This window comes from Nycticebus coucang, chromosome 4 (genome assembly GCF_027406575.1).
Source record: "Nycticebus coucang isolate mNycCou1 chromosome 4, mNycCou1.pri, whole genome shotgun sequence".
NCBI classification, from domain to species: Eukaryota; Metazoa; Chordata; class Mammalia; order Primates; family Lorisidae; genus Nycticebus; species Nycticebus coucang.
The window spans coordinates 79117103-79143562 of NC_069783.1; the positions used below are offsets into that span (position 1 = coordinate 79117103).

General features: G+C 36.7%; 2 protein-coding genes across 4 annotated transcripts in view; both read left to right on the forward strand.

Annotated features, from left to right (window-relative positions):
- Positions 1–26460, forward strand: part of CTNNA2 (catenin alpha 2) — a 1130561-nt gene that overhangs the window by 946958 nt on the left and 157143 nt on the right. The gene's annotated exons all lie outside the window — the stretch shown is intronic.
- Positions 24625–24813, forward strand: LOC128583995 (phosphatidylinositol N-acetylglucosaminyltransferase subunit Y-like). The gene has a single exon (XM_053588742.1). The coding sequence runs from the start codon at positions 24625–24627 to the stop codon at positions 24811–24813; it is 189 nt and encodes a 62-aa protein (XP_053444717.1).

A 26460-nucleotide genomic window follows, 5' to 3' on the forward strand; every position in this document is an offset into this window, starting at 1 on the left:
CTTTGCACCTCTGAAAACAACTATGAGAAGTGGATGCTGTTACCTGTGAGAAAACTGAGCCTACAACTACTAAGTGAAATGAACCTACAGATATAAAATTTCACAATCTTGAATTGGTATCTTAACTTTTAAATCTGGGGCTTGTGTGTAGTATCTTTAATAGTTTAGAAACCTTCCCATCTAAAAGTAGGATGCTTAATTGGGAGATGGAAATCCAAACCTTCCATTTACTAGTTTTTACCCTAATTATCCCAGGACAGTGAGCAATTTGTATATCCTCTAGTTTTCTCATCTGTCAAATGGGTCTGAAAGTACCCTCCATCCTTCCTTTACGAGACTCTCATACCTAAAGAAATTATGTGTAGCAAAGCATTTAAGTAAGATAATTATGATAACTAAATTATTCCCAGGAATCCCATACCCCCAAATTCATTTATATACTACCAGGTAAGGGAAATGCGTTTCCTAGCTCTAGACCTAAATGCCTTTCATCCTACATTTGAGTTTTCCAGGTAAAAATACAGTGCCCATCCAAGCCACAAATTACTTGACAGCTGAGCCCCACTTGGATATTCCCTTTCATTATTAATATACCTTCATTTAGGTACAATGCCTAATTATATTCTAGCAAAATGCAAGAATGAAATTAACTCTGGTGGCTAAATTAGTACAAGAGAGAACTTTAGATGCAGGAATAATCTCTATTCATTTATGCTTCCTTGTAGTCAAGTCGTGTTTAAATGTGTAATAGAAGAGAAGCCATGGGACAAAATATCTCTCATCTCATTTCTTTAGAATATTATGTGCATTTACTTAACACCTTCTTCCCAAGTTCCTCATTGGTAAAATGATGATAATAATAGTACCTGCTTCATAGGATTGTTTTTACGGAATAAAATAGATAATTCGGTTAGGAACTTAAAAGTGCTTGGAGTATGGTAAGAGTATAATAAATGACAGGTATTATTATTGGTAGGGTTTTTTCTTTTTTCCTTTTTGAGGCAGAGTCTTGTTCTGAGTCCAGGCTAGAATGGCATGGAGTCAGCCTAGCTCACAGAAATCTCACATTCCTGGACTCAAGCAATTCTCCTCCCTCTGCCTCCCAAGTAGCTGGAACTACAGGTATGCACCACCACACCCAGTTAATTTTTCTATTTTTAGTAGAAACAAGCCTCACTCTTGCTCAGGTTGGTCTCAAACTCCTGACCTCAGCCATCCTCCTCAGCCTCCCAGTGTGCTAAGATTACAGGTGTGAACCACTGTGACTGGCCTAATAATGTTTATCTTAACAAAAGTCCCTAATTATTCATATACTCGTAACATTTTGTATTAAAGTGGTTGCAGTCCCTTAGCAAACATAGACTGGGGTGGAACCTCCTCAGAGTTTTCCCTCTTGTTCTACTTTCTGCTACTAATAAGCTACTTCCTGTTACTAATTAGCAATAGCTTGTGAGTATTACAAACTTGTTGAGCTTTTGCATGGTTTTGTGGGTCAAGGACCAATAAATAAGGACCAGTCTTCAAGGGCCTCCTGTTAAGCTTGTAGGTTGTATGTCAATAAAAATTAAATAAGAAAAGAGAATAACACTATCAAAGGACTTCATACCTTCCACAGACCCAGAAGGTAAATAAGTATTTACTTGTTAGGGAAAACAAACAAACAAAAAGCCTGTGATTTCTAAAATATATATCTGATGGAGAACCAAGTTCAAATAGCTATACTGGGAACATTATTCCCAATAAGTAGATCTTATTTGCTATGAAGAAGGGACACTTAATAACAACATATTTAAAATTTTAAGACTTAGCATTGCATTTCCCATGATATTTTCTTAATTTAATTTAATTTAGACAAATAATATTCTTTAGAAATAAAGGCAACAGGCTTCTACGTGATCTAAAGGATCAGTGCTGACTCTTTCTCACACAGGTTTGTTGGACATCAATTTGGGCCAGAATTTTCAAGTGGGAATACTTTGAAACTTAAGTGGCTGAGTGTGCGTTTTATGTAATCCCTCCAAAGAGGAAGCTGCAACTTTTACCAGGTCTTTATCCATGCATGGTAATCATAAGAGTACAGTTCCTGGCACTGATAGTGGTAAGTGGGAAAGGAATATTTAGTGTAGGGGTCAGCTAACTTCCTGTAAAGAGCCTATTGTAAATATTTTAGGATTTGTGTGCCAGATAGTCTTTGTCAAACCTTGCCATTGTAATGCAAAAACCGCTGTAGACGATAGGCAAATGAATGACAATGGCTGTATTTCAAGAAAACAGTAATTACAAAAAGAGGCAGCAGGCTAGCTTTAATTTAGGGACCATAGTTTGCTGACCCTTCGTCTGGAGGAATGACTGCCAGTTCACAAACAGGTAACCACTGGCCAAATTCAGCTATAGGGTGTATAGTTTTTTGACTCAACATTGCTGTTCTTCACAATGTTCTTATTTTCTATTAGCTTCCAACACTTAAAAATCAGGAGATTTTTACATACAAATATGGAATCTGACATCTGAAAAACACACAAAGATCTGATAACACCCATCTGTCTTCCTCCATAGCAACAGTAGTGATGCCGGGTTCAGAACAGACATTTGCTTTCTTGTTCATCACAATACTCACCAGTCTCAATACTCACCAGTCTCGTGGAAAATCAGACCCACTTTCTTCATTTACATGACTGTGTCTTTCCCTGGCCCTGCTGCTGGAAGGATTTGACTTTGTGAACACATTTTCGTCGATCCTCTCTCTCTTCCTCCATTATTCTCCACTCCTGAACACTATATCATTTTGCTTCACTGAGGCTGAGGACTGGGCTACTTTTGCAAACTGGCATATGGCTGTACAGTATTATTAGCGTCTCTGAGAGAGCAGAGCTGAACTGCAGAAGTAGTGAACCTTTTATTCCCTTCCCACATTCATCCTAAAATGGTATCTCAGACTTCAAGTCTCTCCTCCTCTCTCCTTTTTTTTTTTCATCCCCATGCAATGGTCCAGAAAAAGTGTATGTTTTTCTATTTATACCCCTTCAGTATTTTATATATTGTAGTCAGATGACTTTCAGCCTCTAAACAGTCATGTTTATTGTACTACATATAAATTCTTAAACAGTATACATAGTCTACTTACTGTGCATCAACAATGCTCAGATCTTCACTGGAAATGAGATGGTTAATTACATAATTTAATTAGGTTGATTATATTAAGTGATGCCTGCTATGTTGGGCATTGACAAAAGTCAGAGTCACTGTCATGGAGGAGAGAAGTAAGTAAACATGAGACTTCCAAATGGAGAATCTTATTTATGGAAATTTTGGAATTTATCATTTAGTTAACATCCATGAACTAAGGAGAATGGTGAAAGATGCAACTATTTATCACAAACTTCTTTTAAATGAATGGTGAGTTTATTTTAGTTCAGGAAAAAAGAGGATTGAAATAAGTGGGAAATTCTGTGGTTTAATAAATGAGGTCTCTGGTGTTTTATTTAACATCCACAAAAGTAATCTGTGCTTGAGAATGAAGCATAGTCAGGCTTCAGTCTTTTAAGAATCTGTGTGGGGTTATACAGAATAGCTAGGTGCCACACAGATAAAACTGCCTAAAAGAATAACTCACAGAGATGTGTGAGGCATGAAATGAACTCCACTGTGGGTAATGCAAAGTAGCTGCTTGAAGGACAAATAACGCAAACTATCATGAGATGGGATTCTTTGGACTGTCAGTAAGACAATGTAAAAAGAATCATTGAAGAATGTTCATTTAGGACATCAGCCCATTATGAATTTGCAAATAAAATGTCACCAAAGTTTTGGAAACTACCAAGAAATACATAGAAAGCCAAATATTTGCTTTTTAAAATATTTTTGCAATATTTGCTTTTTAAACATTTTTAAAAACTATTTCATTGAAACTATGAGTTTTATTTAAACTGTGCTCACGTAAATCTTGAATTCTGAATGCACCTGTGTCAATAAGTCTCACACAAGATTTGTGATCCTGGCTTCCTAACTAGCAGCCACACTAGTCCAGACATGTTGCAGATGGTCCTCAGGGAAGAGTCATTTTAGTGCCTGTCGGCATAGTGCCTATCTACATAGTAGGTGAACGTTAGAGAGCTGTTGAATTAGTGAACCTGGGCAGAATGGGGCTGAAATAGCAAAAAGTAAGAACAAAGACTTTAAAAAAGCATCAGTATTTCCTTCAAAGTTAATAATGACTACAAAAATAATAAATGACTCGGAAGGCAGTTAGGCTGAAAAGAGATAGGAATAAAATATGCGAATGAACCCCTGATGCACCAGGAACAAAAAGCAGCCTTTGTTCTAGTCTACTTCACAGGAAGGGGAGGAGGTGCATGTGGGAGGTGTTAGGAGAGCAATGGCAATCTGGGAATTACTGTGGAACAGATACAAGGAAACACTGCTTTGATACCAGACAAGACACCTAGAACTCATTGTTCTGTGATAACCTGCATATTCATCTAAATGAGGAAAGTTTTCATTAAATAAAATAACAACCATGAAGAGTTCTTGAGAATTCTGTGGGCAATTTTTTGTTTGCAAAACAGTTTGTAGCCATGGATGCATTTGTGTGTATATTCTCAAGTTCTTAAAACAGAAGGAATGTGTATATAAATTCCATTCTTATTTTCCTCCGCTGTCAAACTCGCTTCTGTGAAATCCCCTAGGAATCTTTTATCAGAATATTTGCTTTTGCAAAGTAAGTGACATCATTCTTCCTTCATAACTAACTATTGTCAGTACCCCCTTGCCAGGAAGGAAAAAAAAAAAAAAAACCTTTATTCTTACATTGACCCTTCCAAGAATTACTTTGCTGATAATTCCATAAGGATTTCTCTGAATCTCTCTGTTCATTTGCATTCCTAATGATACGAGATTCTATTTAGTGGTCAAATTTTATTCATCCTGGAGCCTGGAACAGGACTTCCAGCTTGACAGCCTGTTAAAACATCTCGTGAATAGGAATAATGAATGAAAAGGTCAGACAGTCCATTTAAGTAATAACATTTTTTAGATTTCAAGATTCCATTGCATTGTGACAGAATCCATATGTATTTCAGGAGAGCAAGAATGGAAGCAAGGTTTTAACCTTTACCTACAATAAATATTTTTTGATAAAAAAGAAACATTTTTGTGCTTTATCCAGTAATGTAAAAACAACAAATAAAAAACAACAACTAAACAACCAACTAAAACAAAACAAAACAAAAAAACCCAACCAGAACACTTTCTAGTTTCCTAAAATTGGTAAAAAGCAATTTAAACATATATGAGCTAATGTACATTCAATCACTTTCTATCATTTAGCTTAGTGGTTTGGGGTATTGTTTTAATGGTGTTTTATCTTGAGTTTTCTGATGATATTTTGCAAAGCAAGTTAAACTTTAGGAGTTTAGCTTCTGATTTTACTTTTTTTTTTTTTTGCATTTTTGTGGCATTATTCATGTTGAATTGGGTTTTCTATTCTTTTTCTAGCTCCTAATTATACCCTCAGACTCTATAAAGATGCATTTGTTCCTAAGTGCAATCAAGAAGCATATTAGAAATCAGCTGTACATAGTTACACTCTTATAAATGGAAAGTCTATTACATTTGTGTTAGAAACAGAATGTTCATACTGGAATTCAATTGTCATTGATGGACATGTATTGATTGCTTAGCACATGCTAAGTGCTGTGGCAGACATTGTGGAGAATATGGCCGTAAATAAAATAGCATCCTTGCCCCTGGGAGTACAGGTCCAGAAGGCAGTATCATTAGCGACTACTAGTTCAGACTTTGTGATTAGGGCTTATATTCAAGTTTTGTTCTGTTTCTCTATTCACAAGCACCATGACTTCTCTGAGAATATAATGTTCTACCTTCAATGGAAATAAAAATAGCTCTGGATTCACATTTACTCTACTGTATATTTCTGTCTAACGAGTAATATATATTCATTATTAAAAATTTAATTATGAAAAAAATACATAAAATTAGAGAAGCCTCATTGCTATCAAATCTCTATTCTTGAAATGACAACTGTGACAGGTTTGGTGCATATATTTTCAGATATTTTTTGCATATATATTCTATTAATTAATTTTATGTAAATTTCTTCTGTACTATTTTTTTTTGTATTACTAAATCATAGCTGTGTACATTAATGAGATCATGGAGCACCATACACTGGCTTTATAGACCGTTTGACACATTTTCATCACACTGGTTAACATAGCCTTCCTGGCATTTTCTTAGTTATTGTGTTAAGACATTTACATTCTACATTTAGTAAGTTTCACATATACCCTTGTAAGATGCACCGCAGGTGTAATCCCACCAATCACCCTCCTTCCCCCTCCCTTTACCCCTTCCCCCTATTCTTAGGCTATAAGTGGGTTGTAGCTTTCATGTGAAAGCCATAAATTAGTTTCATAGTAGAGTACATTGGATACTTTTTCTTCCATTCTTGAGATACTTTACTAGGAAGAATATGTTCCAGCTCCATCCATGTAAACATGAAAGAGGTAAAGTCTCCATCTTTCTTTAAGGCTGCATAATATTCCATGGTGTACATATACAATAATTTATTAGTCCATTAGTGGATCAATGGGCACTTGGGCTTTTTCCATGACTTAGCAATTATAAATTGGGCTGCAATAAACATTCTGGTACAAATATCTTTGTTATGATGTGATTTTTGATCTTCTGGGTATATACCCAGTAGAGGAATTATAGGATTGAAAGGCAGATCTATTTTTAGATCTCTAAGTGTTCTCCAAACATCTTTCCAAAAGGAATGTATTTTTTTTTTTTTTTGGTTTTTGGCCGGGGCTGGGTTTGAACCCGCCACCTCCAGCATATGGGACCGGCACTCTACCCCTTGAGTCACAGGCACCACCCCAAAAGGAATGTATTAATTTGCATTCCCACCAGCAGTGTAGAAGTGTTTCCTTTTCTCTACATCCACGCCAACATCTCTGGTCTTGGGATTTTGTGATATGGGCTAATCTTACCGGAGTTGGATGATATCTCAAAGTAGTTTTGATTTGCATTTCTCTGATGATTAAGGATGATGAGCATTTTTTCATATGTCTGTAGGCCGTGCGCCTGTCTTCTTCAGAGAAGTTTCTCTTCAAGTCCCTTGCCCAGCCTGCAATGGGATAACTTGTTCTTTTCTTGCTTATATGTTTGAGTTCTCTGTGGATTCTGGTTATTAAATCTTTGTTGGAGACATAACCTGCAAATATCTTCTCCCATTCTGACAGCTGTTTGCTTGCTTTACTTACTGTGTTCTTAGCTGTGCAGAAGCTTTTTAGTTTGATCAGGTCCCAGTAGTGTATTTTTGAAGCTGCTTCAATTGCCCAGGGGGTCCTCCTCATAAAATACTTGCCCAGACCGATTTCTTCAAGGGTTTTCCCTGTACTCTCTTCTAGTATTTTTATAATTTCATGTCTTAAGTTTAAATCTTTAATCCAGTGAGAGTCTATCTTAGTTAATGGTGAAAGATGTGGGTCCAGTTTCAGTCTTCTACAGGTTTCCAGCCAGTTCACCCAGCACCATTTGTTAAATAGGGAATCTTTTCCCCACTGAATGTTTTTAATTGGCTTGTCGAAGATCAAATAATGGTCAGTAGCTGGATTCATCTCTTGGTTCTCTATTCTGTTCCAGACATCTACTTCTCTGTTTTTGTGCCAATACCATGCTATTTTGATCACTATCGATTTATAGTATAGTCTGAGGTTTGGTAGCGTGATTCCTCCTGCTTTGTTTTTATTTCTGAGTAATGTCTTGGCTATTCGAGGTTTTTTCTATACTACCCAAAGCAATATACAATTTTAATGCAATCCCTATTAAAGCTCCACTGTCATACTTTAAAGATCTTGAAAAAATAATACTGCATTTTATATGGAATCTTCTGTACTATTTTGGAATTTTTTTAAAGGAAGATTTATTATTTTGGGACAATTTTATATATAAAAAATAGCACAGAGAGATGCCATTTAGTCTTCATCTAGTTCCTCTAATATTAACATTATACAAGTATATAACCTTGTATTTTTACCAAAACTAAAAAGGTGACGGCTGTATGTTACTATTAAATAAATTCCACACTTGATTTGAGTTTATTCTGTTAATGTTTGCCAGTTATTCTGTTAATGTTTTTTTTTTCCTGATCTAGGATTTAATCAATCCAGGATCCCATATTGCCTTCAGTATTGGCTCCAGTTCATCTCACAGACGTTTTGGATGTCTTTTCATAGCTATCCATATAGCTCAGACACATCACTTTTAAAAAGTTCACAATTTTAATCAATTAAATCCAAGTTAGTATAATTTAACTATCCATTGAATATTGATGTTTTTCATATGAAACTAGTAAGGAACTAATATGTGTCAGAGTTTTTCACTCATTGTATTATTTAATCATCATCATGACCTGTGTATCTTAGATGCCAAACCAAGGCACTTTCGCCTGTCTTACAGTGGCTCCCTCCATAATACATACTAATGTGTTATTTTTGATATGTTTCTATTTTTCCTGTGATAATTAATCTCTTGCAATTTTAGTTGTGCTGATTTTCATTACATAAGAGTTCTCACATTTTGAACGAACGATCACATTTGCAGGTGTTTGTCTTTGTGTTGTCTTTTGTTACCATAAAGCTAAGGAAATTATTTAAATGACTGAGGCATGTATTTGGAATCCTCTTCCTTATTTGTGCTTGTCCAGTTGCTGAAGAAAAATAGCAGCAATCCTCTACTGATGAGTGAATCAGTTTTTGGACAATAGTAAAAAATAAGAAGATACCAGAAGATGGCTTTACCTCCTGTGGATATAGCACAGGATTAGAAATTGAGATTCTTTGGAGCCTGTTTTATTTTATAAATTTACCAAAACTATTTACATCTTATATTTAGACCTACACAAACCCATCCATACATTCTAATTTATCCATCAATACTATTCTTAAGCAAAAAGCCAGGTATCTCTGAAAAACAAAGTTAGTTATCAGTAATACTGTCAAATGTAAATTATTTTCACTTTATCACTTGAAAGGGTAGAAATAGGTATTTCATAGAAATAGTAATTACCAAGCATAAATCCAATTGGTACAGATTTCTTACAATACATTCTATAAAAATAATTAATAAAAAAATAAATAATTAATAGATGGACCTGCCAATCAAAGTCTTGTGGCATATTAACTCTAAAAATGCTTAAGACGTTTTATAAGGTTAATTGCATTTGATGGGTTTGGATTGATACATGCAAGGAAAGGACTTTATGTTGTGTAACAATACATTTCTAAGTCATATTTTCTATGGAGTTACAATGAATTTTTCAGGGGCCTACCTATAGCTGTTAAAAATTAAATGTCATTAAAGTAGTTATCTGATTTTTTTTAGGAGTTATCTGATTTTTAACACTGTATAGGTTATTTCAACCAAAATACAAAGGCACAGTTCTTCGGGAGAAAGGCAGAAATTTTAGACTTTTAGATATAAAATATACGATGTCCTTAAACATCCAGAAATCCTGCGGTCATGAGGATGAAGCTCTAACAGCGTCCTTGTTCTAGGATGTTATCCATCCAACTTCCATGCAGACCCCAGGACACTGGCCTTAGATGCCTAAACACCTCCACAGCAGGCAAAGAACCACATCCGTGCCTGCTCCCATAATTGGGAGCACATACTTACAGTGATATGGGTCATTATCAAAATCAGATTTATGTCAGTGGTTTCACAGTAGCAACACAACATGTATTCAATGTCACATTTCCCTAGGAAAGGTTATATATACACTATACATATCAGCCTTGAAATGTGGACCCCAAAAAATTCAATTTCCAGTAATCATTGAATTTGGTGAGGACCCTGTACCTTCAAATCCAAATTGAGCACAGCAGAAAGCTTCTGCGGTGCTATCAATTGTTATGAGATGGCTTAAAACCCAAAGAGAAAAAAAATGTCCCCTCATTAGTTGTGACTATGTGTCCAATATTCATTGTGAAGTTTGGGCTAGGCAAAGAGTTAAAATCAATGCTGTTTCCCACTTGGACAAACAAAATGAGCAAAAGCCTGAGATAGCCACCTCTGAGTTCAGCTGATTGTTATTCAGCCTTCATTCCAATGCAGTTTCTTCCCTGCTCAATATCAGTTATAAAAGCATGTTACATGTCCACTGACCCCAGATAACTAAATAAATCCCACTTTGTAGTCATAGAATTAAATCTCAGTTTGTATTTGTACAAATGCCTGACAAAGATGGATACAAGGAATTCAAAATAAATCAACCATTAAATCCACGTATCTTAGTGGAATAAAAATAGGAGCGAGCAGACCAGTTCACAGTCACTGCCCAGCACACATGCATACACAGACACAGCCACACACACTAACGTGGTACATTATTAATTTTCTTTACTGGATGCATGTTTTGGTTTTGTTTTCCTTTTGAGAACATTTACGCAGAGTCAGTTACAGGGTTTAGAGTCTTGGACCCTAGAGAGTTACATTCACTGCTTTCCTTGCATGTACCTTTGTGACACATAGCTGGTAATTTTATGGTGGTCAAATTTCCCCTTTGAAGGAGGTGGCAACATTCAGCAAGTTATAAGTCCCCGAGATGGGCATTTCCTCAGTTCTTTTGTATGCATGTCCAATAGAAATCTTTAAAATCATGTTCACCACAAGGCTTAAAATTGCTGCTTTCTCCAGAATAGGGGATATAATCCAGGGGTTTTATAAACCACATTTGATGGAAATCTTTGGAGAAAAAGTAAAAATCAGTTCACTTTAATGATTGGCAATCAAAAAAGATGAACCGTCATTAAATTCGAAGAAAATTCCGTGTATTGAGTCTACAAAAACCCTCCATACACATAAACCGCCTTATGGATGCACAGCTGGTAATATATTCTAGGTTCTCCCTTTTTCAGTTGATCATCCTGAACATATTAGCCTCAGGTTGCTGGAAATCAAAATAATGGCATGGTGATTGTTAAGGGACCTTGTTTCATAAGGATGTTCTGATAGTTAAATGAATACTCCATTTCCTGTTTCTAAAAAGTGAATGTTGGTAGGTTGGTTTTGAATTTTTTAATACAAATGGATTCTATCTAGGACAGTGGTTCTCAACCTTCGTAATGCCATGGTCCTTTAATATAGTCGTGACCCACAGGTTGAGAACTGCTGATTTAGGAGGAAATAAAAATATCTCTGTGGCAGGTGCCATAGTTGTGCCCCTTGGTTGTAAACCTACTTCCCAGTAGCATCAGTTCAAAATGTAGTGCCACGAAATAAAATTTGTTTTAATGTTCTAACATGTGGAGTGTGGAAGGACAATGTGTGAATTCGACCTAAGGACTCATCTGGCAATGAGAGACGTACACACTTATTTTTCGTCTGTCTATGTGTGTATGACTGCACCTGCACACACTCATGTGTATTAACGTTTACCTGTTTGGGGAGACAAATTAGCACTAATAGGGTGTAGGGTATAAGAGGAGGCCAAATGCGAGGTCACCTGGGTCCTGAAGTCTTCTTAGAAGTCACTCATAACTCATTCCAAGTGACAGGGAACAGGTCCAGGGGGACTGGAGAGGGAGTGTGAATGAGGCCTGAGTTAAAGTAAATGTTTTTGATGTCTCTGAAAAATTACTGAGAAAAATAGGCATGTGAATAACTGTACCTAAAATGGTCCTTCCTTAAGTAAACCAGTGGGTCTCAGACTCTGCACAGTAGCCATTTCTAGAAATGTAAATTAGAATGTCAATTATAAGTCATTCTTATCTTTTCATCACATAAGATAATGGAGGAAGTATGTAACTTATTTGACAGTAATTAAATTCCTAATCTAAGGCTTTAGTGTTGAAGTTGGCAATTTTTTTTTTCCTGTAAAGCATCAGAAAGTAAACATTTTAGGCTTGGGGGGCCACACAGTCTCTGGTCTCTCCCACAGGCACTCAACTGTGTTATTTTAATGCAAAAGCAGCTGCAGATGATCTGCAAACTAATGGTCATGGCTGTGTGACAATAATTTTTTTTTATTTGAGGCCATTGAAATTTAGATTTCATATAATTTTCATGTGTCACAAAATACTATTATCATTTAGATTTTTTTAAGTATTCAGAAATGTAAAACTACTCTTTGTGTGATCATACACAGAGAGGGAGCCAGATTCAACCAGCAGACTGGTTTGCCACCCTCAGTTTATGTAACTCAAAGCAATCAGTGATTTGAGCTGTTTGTGGAAACATCAGTGTATAGATTTATCTATAGTTCCTTTTAAAAATGATTTCTAAGGTAAAAGTATGTTAATTGCTTTAAGGGGCAGCATGTTATCCACTCCCCCCAAAACTGACATTGACAATTTTTTCTTAGAGTCAATCTGATTTATCAGGAACATAAATCTGATCAATCCTAAAACTTGAGACCCTAAATTTAACCTTGTAGCTATTTCATTTTTTCATCTTCACTAGGTTAGTGGCTTCTTGGAGGCAGAGACCATAATTTTCACCTCTATGAACAGTGGAATGGTACATAATGACTGAATGAAAGTTGGGTGAATGGTTTGGGTGAATTGACATTAAGTAGTCTAAATGAGAAGAGAGTGTTACTTCTGGGAGAAGAAACATAAATATGCAGACAGTGGTGATGATGATTTTAATAAGACACAGAACTATGCAGAAGGCATTCTGATTTTGAATGAGGCCAAATTGGTGTGGATCTCTGTACCCTAATGACAGGGCCTATTTCAGCATGGTGAAAGGAGGAAGGATTGCCTGTGGCCTCCAGAGAGACTTTGTATCTTGTTATTGTGAATGAATATTTTACATATTTTGAGTACAGATGTACCATGGCGGTCAATACTTCTGGTTTGTCTAGAAATTTCAGGTGAATGAATATACTTCAAGGTATACAAAGAATTTACAGAATAGAAGTTGGTGATCTTTGAATAATTTTGAAGGTATGTATAGTCTGGAAGACTGTATAAAACTTCCTGAATTAAGAAAAAAAAAGGCAAAAATGTGAATTTCCCAGTCCATGAGCTTGGGAGATTGACTCTCACTAGCCAAACTTCAGAAAGAATTATTAAGTGGGGTTTTTTTTATGGGTGTGTAGTGGATTCATTGGGTTCCTAGTGATCATTTCTCTTACGGGAGTCACTTGGACTAAACTTGCTATTAGTAGCACAGATTCCCCTTATAAAAAACATCTAGTTTATTTTTTGTTTTCATAGATGCCTCCTCCACTAGATAAATAATTTTCTACATGCTTGAGTTCTTGCTTTCTAACACAGAACCTAGCACACTTTGATGACAGAGTAAATGCTGAACGAATAGACTAGGGAATGAGTAAAGGGTACTGAAAAAGTCCAAATCAGTGAACAAATATAATATCCATTAAAAAAATTATGTGGCTGAGACATTATTCAAAGAAGTGAAATCTCCACACGGGTACACAAAACAGAAGGGTTGTAGTTAATTCATTGAGCTCCATAATAAGAGGGACATTGGAAGGTGGAAATTGTTTAGGGAAGAATGCCTGTGATTCTTAAAAAACATGAGTACAGTTTGAAAACTAGAGCAGTAATAAAAAAAATTATGTCTGAGGAAAGCTGAACTTAACGTGCCTACACCACCACTAATTGTGATTAAAAGGGAGCAGGAAACACACCCCAGGAACGCTGAGATGGTTGTGGGCCACAGGACAAATGCAGACACACATATACATGGAAAACAGATGCTAAAGACATCCACTTAAAGCCTAACAGTGGCTGTCCCCGATAATGGGTAATATTTTTAAAAACTTGTTTGATGATGCATAAGTATTAGATACTTGATGGGAGAAACTATACATCGATTTTTTTTCTTAATTAAACATAAAACAAAAGAGAGAATTAGGGGTAGAAGAAGAGTTAGGAGAGCTGTTTTCAAATACTTACTAGGTCATAATATGGAAAAGAGATTAGAACTATTCTGCATGGTTTAGTGAGACCTGCTTATAGAAAAGTTATAAGTTACATTTTAGTTCATATTAAGGGTGCATTATGGCTCTGCAGTGTTAAAAGATGATTTTTAATAATTAGTAAATTCATGACTCTTCTAGAAAGAAGTGAGTACACATGTGTTAAAAATTTTACATAACTCATTGGAGCAACTGCTGAGGTATGATAACCAATTCCAAGTCAAATGCAAAGAGTAAACAAATTCCATAAAATACAGAATTAGAATCAGATATGACAATTTTCCATAGAATCACAAAATTTACCCTAGAGTCTCTCTTTGTGATTAAAATAATATCAAAGAAGGGTTATTCTTAATTAGCAGACATGGGCTGTGGCGCCCGTGGTTGGATGGTTTTCTTGCAACCAGAAATGGCCCAGAAGTAGCTCAGTGAGCCAGAGCCTGCGCCTAAATCAGTTTTGTGGGTCCTTTCAAAAATTCAGGTTCTTGGTAATACAACCCAACTGCTCTTCCTAATTGATGAGTTTTTCTTCTTTTTTCCACTGTGCCTTAATAATATACTTGCCCTTTAGACCCTAGTCCTCTATTTTTTGGTCTTTCACCAACTAAAGTATCTTCCTGTCTCTTAAAAGTGCTTTTGGCTTGGGGCAAAACAAGAACAACAACTAAAAACAAATGTAGAAGGTAAAAGTATTACAGGTTGAATCAAGCCCTCCTCTTACCACCACCCCCCTACCGTCAAAAAGAGAAATATTGAAGTCTTAACTCTTAGTACCTCAAACTCTGATTTTTTGTGGAAACAGGGTCATTGCAGTTGTTGTTAGTTAAGCTAAAATGAGCTTAATCTGGAGTAGGGTAGGATCTTCATCCAAGATGATCGATTTCCTGATAAGAAGATGGCCTTTGGAAGACAAAGACACGCAAGGAGAAGACCAGGTGGTGAAGAAGGCAGAAATTAGAGGTGAGGGATTCCAGACCAGAGACACTGGCTGTCAGATCACGTATCAAAGAAGGGAAAGTTTTAGATGAAAGAGAAAAAATGAACAATCATGGAAAGGGTGTAACTTGGAGAGAAACACAGCAGAGTTTAGAGTGATCTAAGTGCAAGCCAAGGAAGACCACCAGAAGCAAAAAACAGGCAAAAAAGGATACTTCCCTTAAGTTTCCAATAGAATGTGGTCCTGGTGATACCTTGATTTTGGATTTCTTCCCTTCAGGATTGAGAGACAATAAATTTCTGTTGTTTTAAGCCACCTAGTGTGTGGTAATTTGTCACAGCAGACCCAGGAATCTAATAGAGGGATATATAGACAGACTTCTTCTCCATGGGCTGGCTCTGCCCATCATTCTTTTTTTTTTTTTTTTCCTCTTTATTTCAAGTTAATATGAGGATACAAATGGTTAGGTTGCAGTATGATCACTTCCAAGGTGAAGTTCACATTGCAGGCCCCAGGGGGTGTGCTAAATACCCTCACACTGTGCACATTAGGTTAGATCCTACCAATCGCCCTACCCTCTTCCCTCTCACTCTCCCTCTTCTCCCCTCCCCCTTGCTAGACTATGTTGTGGTTTCTCATTCCTATGGACATGTAATTGTTTATGTATTGGTTTCTTATCAGTACTGAGTACTGAGTACTTTGGATTTTTTTTCCCATTCTTGAGATACTTTACTGAGAAGAATGTGTTTCAATTCCATCCAGGTAAACATAAAAGATATAATAAAGTCTCCATCTTTTCTTATGGCTGAATATATACTCCACGGTATACATATACTACAGTTTGTTAATCCATTCATGGGTTGATGGGCATTTGGGTTGATTCCACGACTTGTCTGCTTATCATTCTAAATGTAAAGAGTCCAGTGTGGTGAGTTATAAACATATACTGCCTGGCAAACACATTAAAGTCACTCATTAAACATTAGTCACCTCACTTTACGCCATAAAACAAGTGACTGTACTACCACATAATGCAAAGGAGCATGACTTGGAACTCCATCAGAGTTTAAATCCCACATCCACCACTACCTAGCTAGCTATGTGACTAAGCACTGTTTTTCTTTCTGGGTAAAATCATCTTTCTGGTCAGGGGAAAGATGAGAAACAATGGCTGGGATCATTTTGTTCACAGTAAGCACTTGCTACTTAGTAACTATTATAACTTTATTCTTTTTGCATGATTATTCTGATTATATTAGCTCTTCTTGACTTGCATTGTTGCTAGAGATGTCCTTAATTGTTATATTTGCTCAAACAATTGAATTTTTAATCATTGCATTCACAAAGAGAAAGCTGACTACTTTTAAAATTCTCTTTATATCCTGGACATTTTAAGACTTGAAAAATTAGTGCTTTCCACTTTTATTTTTGAACTGCTACTAAATTTAAAGGACTATTAATCCCCCATGTTTATGACTCACCAATTCATCATCAACAGGATGCCTTTTAAAGCAATATGTGACTCAGGAGAAGCATGAACCAAGCTCCTGAAAACATTTGAGAGTGGGGAGATGGTTGTGTTGAAAATGGAGGAGGAGCCTTTGGATTAATTTTTCCTCTGAAAAGTAGAGGCTGAAAAGTTTTGCTGAAGATATGTGTTTGTGTTTGATTCAGTAATTTTTTAGTGGATTTTTAAGTTGTTTTTGAAGATCTCCTTGTTTTACTGTAACTTGATCTGACGGCAGGAATACAAAACCACAGTACCATTGCCTTAATTGTTTGTGATTTAGCTTTCCTTCCTACATTCCAGCATTTCCTAACAGTCAATTCTATATACCCTGTTTCCCTGAAAATAAGACAGTGTCTTATTTTAAGGTGTGCTCCCAAAGACGTGCTAGGTCTTATTTTCAGGGGATGTCTTATCTTTCCTGTAAGTAGGTCTTATTTTCAGAGGATGTCTTATTTTCGGGGAAACAGGGTATGTATCAACGAGAGAAAGAGGCAGTAGTTACCAGGAATTTGCTTGTCTAAGAACTTTATAAGCGTAGTACAGATGAATACAAGCCACAAAAGCCTTTGAGCCAGTAGCAGAAGCTATAAAAGGACAAACAAACCCAAGGAAATATCTAGAATTATCTATTTAGATAGATAGATAGCTAGATATAAAGTTATATATTTTTAAAAGGCAGCCTTATTTACTTCTGTCTTAACTGAACATATCCACTTAAGTATATAAAGATGATCTGAAATTATCAAGAAAGTGATACATTATATTTACTCTGTATAAGAGGGAGGTGAAATGTATAATCCCATTTACAAATTATTTTAAGAATGTGGTGTTTTTCTTTTTCAGTGTGAAAACCCAAAGAAGGTTAATTACCAGAAACATTTATTTGGGTGAAATACATATTCCAGATGCCCCACTATTGTATGAACAGCGTCCGTAGGTATCAGGGAAGAGTCACAGGAGGGTCATTGGCTCCCTCCTTTCCACACCTTGTTGCTTCCTAAGTTAGACATGAGTTGACTCTTGCTCCAAATCCTCAAGTAGCATCTTCTAGAGTTGGGCCAACCCAAAGAATATGGACCAAGTGACAAGACTGAAGACACAGATTCTCTCTTTAAGCTCTTAAGGACTGGAGTCAGATAGCAGGCCACAGGGAGTGATTCACCACTAAGCTATGGTGTGGATCAGGAGCCGTCAGGGAGGGTTGTGGTTTTACAGGTACACCTACTCCCATGTACATGTATGGTACACATCCAAGTTCTAGGGACCAGAAACTGTGTGTTTTTCCTTCAATATTAACAAGGCATTTTCTGGACAGCTAAACTGCATGAAGCACAGGGGAATTGAGGACAGTGTGGAAATTCCCCTTTGAGACTGCCTTTTAAATTATCAAAGAGGCCACATTTCTGAATAGTTTGTACAAAGGAGAAAAATCTATTCGTGACTGGGCTGGAAAGATAAGAACTGGTTGCTTATTAGCTCTAGAATTTTCCAAGGGAGTCTTTCTGAGGATGAAATAAGTCTGAGGAGGTTGATATTCCCCCTTTTTGAGCCCCACACTGAACACTCTGGCTGTGCTCCTGGGAATAAATTATGACAATCACCCATTGCAGGAATACTTTTGTGTATTTTCTACTGCTGATGGTTAGTATAATTCTCATCTAGCCCCCAAGATGTCTGTCCCTTGAGGTATACACCCTGTATAATCCTTTGCATTGAGTGTGACCAAGACTAAAGATTATGATGAGTAATCACCTTCTTGATTATGTTGCATTGTATTAAACATCTTAGCAGACTGAAAGACAAACGCTCTTTCTCGCCTAACGGAAGGAAACTGCCATGGGTGCAGGGGGACCACAAGGGAGGGAAAAGGGGAATGGCTCATGATGAACAACTAGCAAGAAAATAGGAATCTTAATCTTATAGGTATAAGGAACTGAATTCCACCAATGACCAGTGAGCTTAGAAGGTCAACATCTTAATTTTAGCCTGGTGAAACCAAGAGCAGAGACCCCACCTCCTCTGTGCTCAACTCCTATGCCTGGAAAGTATTAAATAAATGTGTGTTGTTACAAGCCACTATGTTTCTATTTATTTGTTCTGGAACAATAGAAAATGAATATAATTCTGATTTTGAGGAACTGGGTGGGGTATGCAGTCTCTGAGTAAATTGGTAGGCAAGAAAAACAGTCTGTACACAACCACATCCCATGTTGTCTTTGTTCAAGTCATTCACAAAATATTTCTCCCCTCCCTTTAGCATAGACTTTCACAAAACAGTGGTAGCCTCTTCATAGTCTGGGAATTGCTGTGGTCTACATGACTGTATGTGAGCCTAGCTGAGTTTTTGCTGATTTAGCAGAGAAATTATCTTGCATGATGTCTATGACTGACTGAATACCATTTGTTCCACACTTTTTATGTGTCCTTATAATGATGTCTCTAAGGCCAATTGTAACCTCGTATTTATTCCCCTACTAAAGAAGGAGTCAATCTTGCATCTTCCTTTCTTTGATCTATTCTCACCTTTCTCCCAAATGTACATTTTAAATGGCTTTTTCAGCATATTGCTTATTTAGAGTGAATATAAGAAGATGCCTTTTTGCATGCTTAGGGGAAGAAGACAAGACCATGTGGTAATATTTTCATATTGATTTCCCATCCGAGCAGACCTTGCTCAGACAAATGGAGATAACTGGGTACACTTTTCCATTCCTGCCAACATTTCAACATCCCATGCCTCATCTCTTTTTTAATGCGAAAATGTTTACACTGACTTCTTGGTATGTTTGAATTCATGTTTTTTCCACGTCACCCCTGAAGGGTCTATGGTAGTATTTTACAATCTTTCGAATCTCATGGCATAAACTTAAACTTCCTTTGCACACTTAAATTATGTTGATTAAAAAAAAAGGAGTGAAAAAAAGTATACTTTCTGTGCTTTGAAAGTTTTTAGAAAAATAATTTAATTAATGATCTTTAAAAAATTTTGTGGCACACTGGGATCCTCTCACAGCACACCAGTTGAAAATCACTGGGCTAGGTTGTGATATATTTCTGGGTGCTGAACTTGAGTGAGTAACGTGTGTGTGTGTGTGTGTGTGTGTGTGTGTGTGTGTGTGTGTGTGTATGTCAGAGAGAAAGAGAATTGGCTTCTGACTTGTGGACCTATATTTACAGCTCTGTGAGGCAGATAAATTCACAACTTAAAGAACACACTCCAATCTTTCAGGCCAGTCTGTTTGCATTCACGCATAAGCCAAAAGCACTTAAAATAAAGGTGTCCATCCTGCAGTAAGTAATGTGATTTCTCAATTGCTCTTTTCTTAGATTGAGACAGGTCAACATGGGACAATTTTTCAAGAGTGGTAGAAAGGGCTGTCTCTGTAATTTTTCCCTGGTCTATCTCCCTATTGATGGCCAATGTTCCATATTTATATAATGACTCCTCTGGCACTTGTAAGAAATGGGAAGTAACCCTACGAAAGGGGTAACCTGGTATTTTTCAAATTATAAACCCAGGCACCATTTTTCACAATTCTAAAGGGACACGTATTAGTCTATGTGAATGGTGGCACAGGGGACACATGTTAGTCTATGTGAATAGTGGCCCAGAGGACACCTGTTAGTCTATGTGAATGGTGGTCCAGTGGACACATGTTAGTCTATGTGAATGGTGGCTCAGGGACACATGTTAGCCTATGTGAATGGTGGCCCCAGGCACACATGTTAGTCTATGTGAATGGTGGCTCAGGGACATATGTTAGTCTATGTGAATGGTGGCCCCAGGGACACCTGTTAGTCTATGTGAATGGTGGTCCAGTGGACACATGTTAGTCTATGTGAATGGTGGCTCAGGGACACATGTTAGCCTATGTGAATGGAGGCCCCACGCACACATGTTAGTCTATGTGAATGGTAGCTCAGGGACATATGTTAGTCTATGTGAATGGTGGCCCCTGGGACACATGTTAGTCTATGTGAATGGTGGCTCAGGGACACATGTTAGTCTATGTGAATGGTGGCCCCTGGGACACATGTTAGTCATGTAAATGGTGGCTCTTGGTACTATGCAATGTTATTTCTATGCTGCAATGAACTTAATGAGTGTCTGTTCAAGATTCTGTAATTTTTTTTCTCTAAAGTAGTTTATACGTTATTCAATTTTTTAAGAAAACATGTGTTAGTTAAGTTTTGTCAATATTCATGTTTTCATGGGAATGAGTTTGTCAGTTTCTTTCTTGGAATCATGTTTTATCAGAAAGAGGGCAGAGACAGTAAAGGACAAAATATATCTGGGAATGGGCTCCAAAAAAGGCACAAGAGGAAGAGTAGTTTCCTTTCTATTTTGTATGAGATCTCTCTCTCCTGCTACTTCATTTAACATCTCTTCACCATAATTCACCATTCACTTATCCATTTCTTCATTTACCCATCTATCTCTCCATCCACTCACTTGGCATCCTTTATTTCATGTATTTAACAATCTAATAAATATTGGTTGAGTGTCTGCCATTTGTCAAGTATAAATGGGTAATTCAATATGCAATATGAATTTCTTTGTATATCAATGGTGCGGATAGAAAGGGGACTTTGAACAATTATCTGTCTTTGAGAGACTGGAGAGTAGCGTACAGCTGAATACCTCTGAACTTGGCTTTTACAATTGTGCCTGCCCTCATCTTGCTCTTCTCCCCTTTCCATCTATCTCTCCCTCACAAGGGGTCCCAGGTTCACTGCTACTGGGTACAGGTGCACAGGAAATTGCCTCAAGTTATACAATGAGGCAGCCCAGTAGACTTCAGGAAATTTGTCTTGCAATATAAAGTTTTGTTTCATTCCTTTTCATGAACTATTTTCCACTAAACATAAAGCATATTCTGTCTGCTCCAGGAAGCTTATTTTCTAACAAGTTTGGATAGTTTTTTCTTTTTATTTACATATTTATTGGTTGATTGATTTATAGGTAAGAGGAGCGAATGTCTATAAACTTATATTCACTATGATTTCTTCTTTCTAAGATGAATTCAAATGTAATGAATCGCTTAGTTCAGACAGGGATTCTTGTTAAATATCACATCCCTCTATTTCAGTTTAGTCTTCTACTTAATGGAAAACTGAATAGGTCCTAAGATTGCATTTTATGCTTTATTTGGAGTAATGCCAATACAAGGATCAATTACATCTTGATTATTATATCCCTTATACACTTGATTGCTTAGTCCAGAATAAGTCCCATTATGAGAAGCAATCAGAATGCTTTCACAATCTCAAAAAGAGAATAACTTGATTCTGCACAATCAAAAAATATGTCATTGTAACTTTTCTCTTCTGAAAGATAGAGCCATATTCTTTTGACCAGCTAACTGAAATGAGAAAAGCTGACATTGTATTATTAACCAGTTCCCTGGACATTTGCTGTAGCATTAAGTGGGATACATTGAAAGAGATGGTTAGAGAACTACTTTACTTCTCTACCAGACCAAGAACATAAACAATGTGAACCAGGATTAGAAACTCCCTGAAGAAATTACAGAAGAGAAATTCAATAAATAAGGTAAAATAGCAGAGAAACTGCACTGTCAGTCATTTAAAATTCTCTCATAAGGTTGTATCTTGATGTCTCCATGAAGTGATTCTGAGTTAAAGATTTGGGTTCAAGGAATTTATTATGAATGTGCTTTAAGAAGAAACCTCTGAGGAAGTGGGAGAAGTGAAATCAGGTAGGGAAAAAGCCAAGGAAATGTGGGCTTTTACCTAAACTCAACTGAAATAAGCTTTAGAACATAAGTTATAGCAGATCATCTCAGAGGATTGCAGGTACCAAGCATGAAGAAGGTGGGTGATGAATGTGCCAAGCTTGGAAAAGATTTGAATGAAGCACCAGTAGTTTTCACTGCACTCAAATGCTGAACTCTAGACAAAGAGCTTTGTTGAAGGTTGGTTTCTGTGAAATTCTCCGGGTTTGTCATAACTCAGTCTGTTCTGGGTTCTTTTGAAATAATCCTAGAAAGGAAAACATAGCTGTGGAGTCCTAGGATTGAATCCTAACCCTACAATTTACTGCCAAATGAAAAGTGTCTGACCTAGAGTAAATAGCACACCCCAAACACATACACACAAACACACACACACTCAAGTTTATGACTAATGTGTTGAAACAGAAAACCTCCTCATATACATATGCTACCTGGAAAATTTGATATTTGGAACTTTTCCACCAAAAGTTATTTAAACTTTAGTTTCAGGAACATTTTAATTTTCAAACTTAATTCTCATTGCAAAACAATGATATTTATAGATAGAAGTAAAAACAAAGACCATATGATCCTTTCAATAAATGCAGAGAAAACATCTGACAAAATTCAGTACCCTTTTATCATAAGAATGCTTAACAAAATAGGCATCGTTAGGACTTACCTCAAAATTGTCAAAACCATATGTGACAATCCCATAGCCAATATCACACTTAACATAGAAAATCTGAAAGCATTCCCACTTACAACTAGAACTGGACAAGGTTGTCCACAATCATCATCCCTATTCAACATAGTTCTGAACGTCCTAGCCAGATCAATCAGACAAGAGAAGGAAATCAAGTGTATTCAAATGGAGAAAGGAGAAGTCCAACTATTGCTGTTTGCTGATGATATGATCTTATATCTAAAAAACCCAAAGATTCTGCCAAGAGAGTCTTAAAATTGATAAATGAATTCAGCAAAGTCTTAGGTTACAAAATCAATGTACAGAAATCGGTAGCATTCATGCATGGCAACACAGTCAAGCTGAGAACCAAAATTAAAAATTCAATTCCCTTCACAATATCGACAAAGAAAATAAGATGCACAGAAATATATTTAAGGATGTGAAAGATCTCTACAGGGGAAATTATGAAACTCTAAAGAAGGAAATGGCATAGGATGTAAACAAATGGAAAAACATAACATGCTCATGGATCAGCAGGATCAACGTTGCTAAAATGTCTGTACTACCCCAAATGATGTACATATTCAATGGAATCCCCATTAAAATACCAATATCATTTTTTGCAGATCTAGAAAAAATAATTCTATGCTTTACAGCATGCCAGAAAATAGCCTGAATAGCCAGTGCAACCTTAAGGAAAAAAAGTCCGGAGGTATCAAGTTATACTGTAGGTAACCAAAACAGCATGGTACTGCCACAAAAACAGTCACAGACCTATAGGTCAGAACAGAGAACATATATAGAAAACTATTCTTATATTTCCATCTGCTATTTGGCAAAGCAAATGAAAACCTCCACCAAGGAAAAAGATCCCTGTTCAATAAATGGTACTGGGAAAATCAGATAGCCATAGGTAGAAGACTGAAACAGAATCCCCACTTCTTCCCACTCACAGAAATTAACTTGTGATGGATAACAGACCTAAACTTAAGACATGAGACTATAAGAATTCTAGAAGAAGTTGAAAAAATACTTAGAGAGATCGGCCTATGTAAAGAATTTATGAAGAAGAACCCAAAATCAATCACAGCAACAACAAAAATAAATAAATGGGAATTGACCAAATAAAAAAGCTTTTGCACAGCCCAAGAAATAATAATAAAAGTGAATAGACAACCTACAGAATGGGAGAAAATATTTGCATGCTATACATCTGATAAAGTGCTGATAACCAAAATTTATAAAGAACTCAAGCAAATCAGCACAAAAAAACAAAAGAGGGCAAAAGACATGAGCATAAATTTTTCAAAAGAAGACTAATGGCCAACAGATAAGTGAAAAATGTTCAATATCTCTAATCATCAGGGAAATGCAAATCAAAACCACATGAGATATCGCTTAAGTCCACCCATAGGTGCCTGCATGTGTTAGGGTCGTGGCCCTTTGGCAGACTGGGAATGAATAGGCAGTAGAGCCACTCAGTGTCTTCGCCCAGCACAACTCGAGGTCCTATTGTGTCCACTTTCCAAGAGGCTGCTCGATATGAAGCATCAAGGAGTGAATTGATTAAGGAAGGGCTGAGAAGAGCCTATCCAATCATTGAGATTCCTAATATTATACCACAAGGATCTAGGATGACACATCAAAGTAAGAAGCAAAAAGAAATGGGACAGCACGAGGTCATAATTAAAAAAAAAAAAAAACCACAACAACTAAGTTTTCTTAATACCATATATCCCTTTTAAAGCAAGGTGGGGAGGAAATAAGTGAAAGAGAAGGATGTTTTTGTCTCTTCCTACATTGACTGTTCTCATTTCACTGGTCTTTTTGGCAGAAAACAACCCATATGGCTGCACTAGCACAACCAGTCTTTGGTTTTACAGTCTGTTCTTGCTGATTACCACACCAGTGTATGCGTTCTTCCGACTTTGGACTTGGATGGCTATTAAACTGTTCAGGCGTAATTAATGCAAACAGAGCCAAGATAATATATGTATGTATTTATTAATGATATGTCTTGGGCATCTATCTGCGAAAGCTTAACTAAATGGAAATACTGGAGACCCATTTATTTTGTAGGACAGATGCTTTGCCTTGCTTATGTCAGGACTGTGGGAGGCTTACACTGCACAAGCTTTTTGTATTATACTCTTGTTCGGTCCTCGTTTTTTGAAAATTATGACTTAAAATTACTATATAAGAAGAAATATTTTGACAAAGTGTCTTGTTAGAAATTAACACAACTAATGACTACTTCTTATCCATTCATCTAAAAGTTAGTCATTTGAAATTTTGTTTATTTGTATAGCTTTAGCTAAAGTCACACATTAGTGATGACTAGAGTACTTCCAAAGGAGCTATGTTGGAGTGGTTGTAGAGAAACGCATTTTCAATATTGTGACATAAAACCATACAAATAATTAAAATTTCACATATTTTCCAAAAAAATGAGTGGATTAACAAAATATATATTCCATGGAGTACTACTCAGCCACAAAAATAGTGAACTAATAGCTTTTTTTAACAACCTGGATGGAGCTGGAGACCCTTCTTCTAAGTGAAGTATCACAAGAATGAAAAACAAACACCACATGTCCTCACTATTAAATTAGAACTAATCAGTTAATACTTATGGGCACATATGGAAATAACGCTGATCAAAATCAAGTAGGTGAGAATGGGAGGAGAGGAGGGATAAATTCATACCTAATGGTACAGTTCACACTGTCTGGGTGATGGGCACACTTATAACTTTGCCTCAAACAGTACAAAAGCAATTTATGCAAGCAAAATGTTTGTACCCCCCCATAATATTCTGCAGATGCACCTACCCACTCAACCCTTTCCTATTTCTGCATAATCCTTGGAAGAAAACTCTCCAAAGAAGACTAAAATCAAAGACAAATTATAAAAAGACACTTTCTTTGTTTTCATTTTTTCCAAATTAAGATCCTGACCTACAATTATTATTATATTTTCTTTCCTCCTCCTACAAATCTGGTTTTAGTTTTCCTACAGCACTCCCTGATCCCAGGGCATTTGGCAGTTGGTGGGGAGCAGGCTCTTCCAGGCAGCTTGTCATTGAGTCAGGATCCAGGCTACCCCCTGGATCTCTCTGCCCAAACCCCCCATTTGTACCCTAAAGGTTTTAGAGGAAAGGCAAGTGGCCATGTTGACACTGAGGTAGCCAGACAGAAGGATATGACCTTCCTTGGTCTTGGATGGGATGAGAAACTTCTTCCTGAATCAGTCATTAGCTCCGGCTTCCAGTAGGTCAAGATATTCTGCCACCCCAAAATATTAGGGTCTTATTGTTGAAGGGGACTTTGGAGATCATCTTGTCAAGTCTACTCATTTCAGAGAAGAGTGGACTGAAGTCCACACAGCTCAGATGGTTTCTTCATATCACATGGAGATAGTGCTAACACCACTCTTCTATGACACCAGTGGTGTTCAACCTTTTATTTATTTTTTAGCACTATAGCCTTTGTTTAGAACAAAATCTTGCTATTAAATATAGTAATGGGAGCTTATCTGTATGGAGTGTGAGATGACATCCTGGCACTCTGAGTCCTTTTCTTTTTTATTTTCTATAGCTCTGTGCCTGATTCTCCC

Coding starts and splice junctions, on each gene's coding strand:
- LOC128583995 (XM_053588742.1), top strand. CDS start 24,625: ATGTTTTTGTCTCTTCCTACATTGACTGTTCTCATTTCACTGGTCTTT.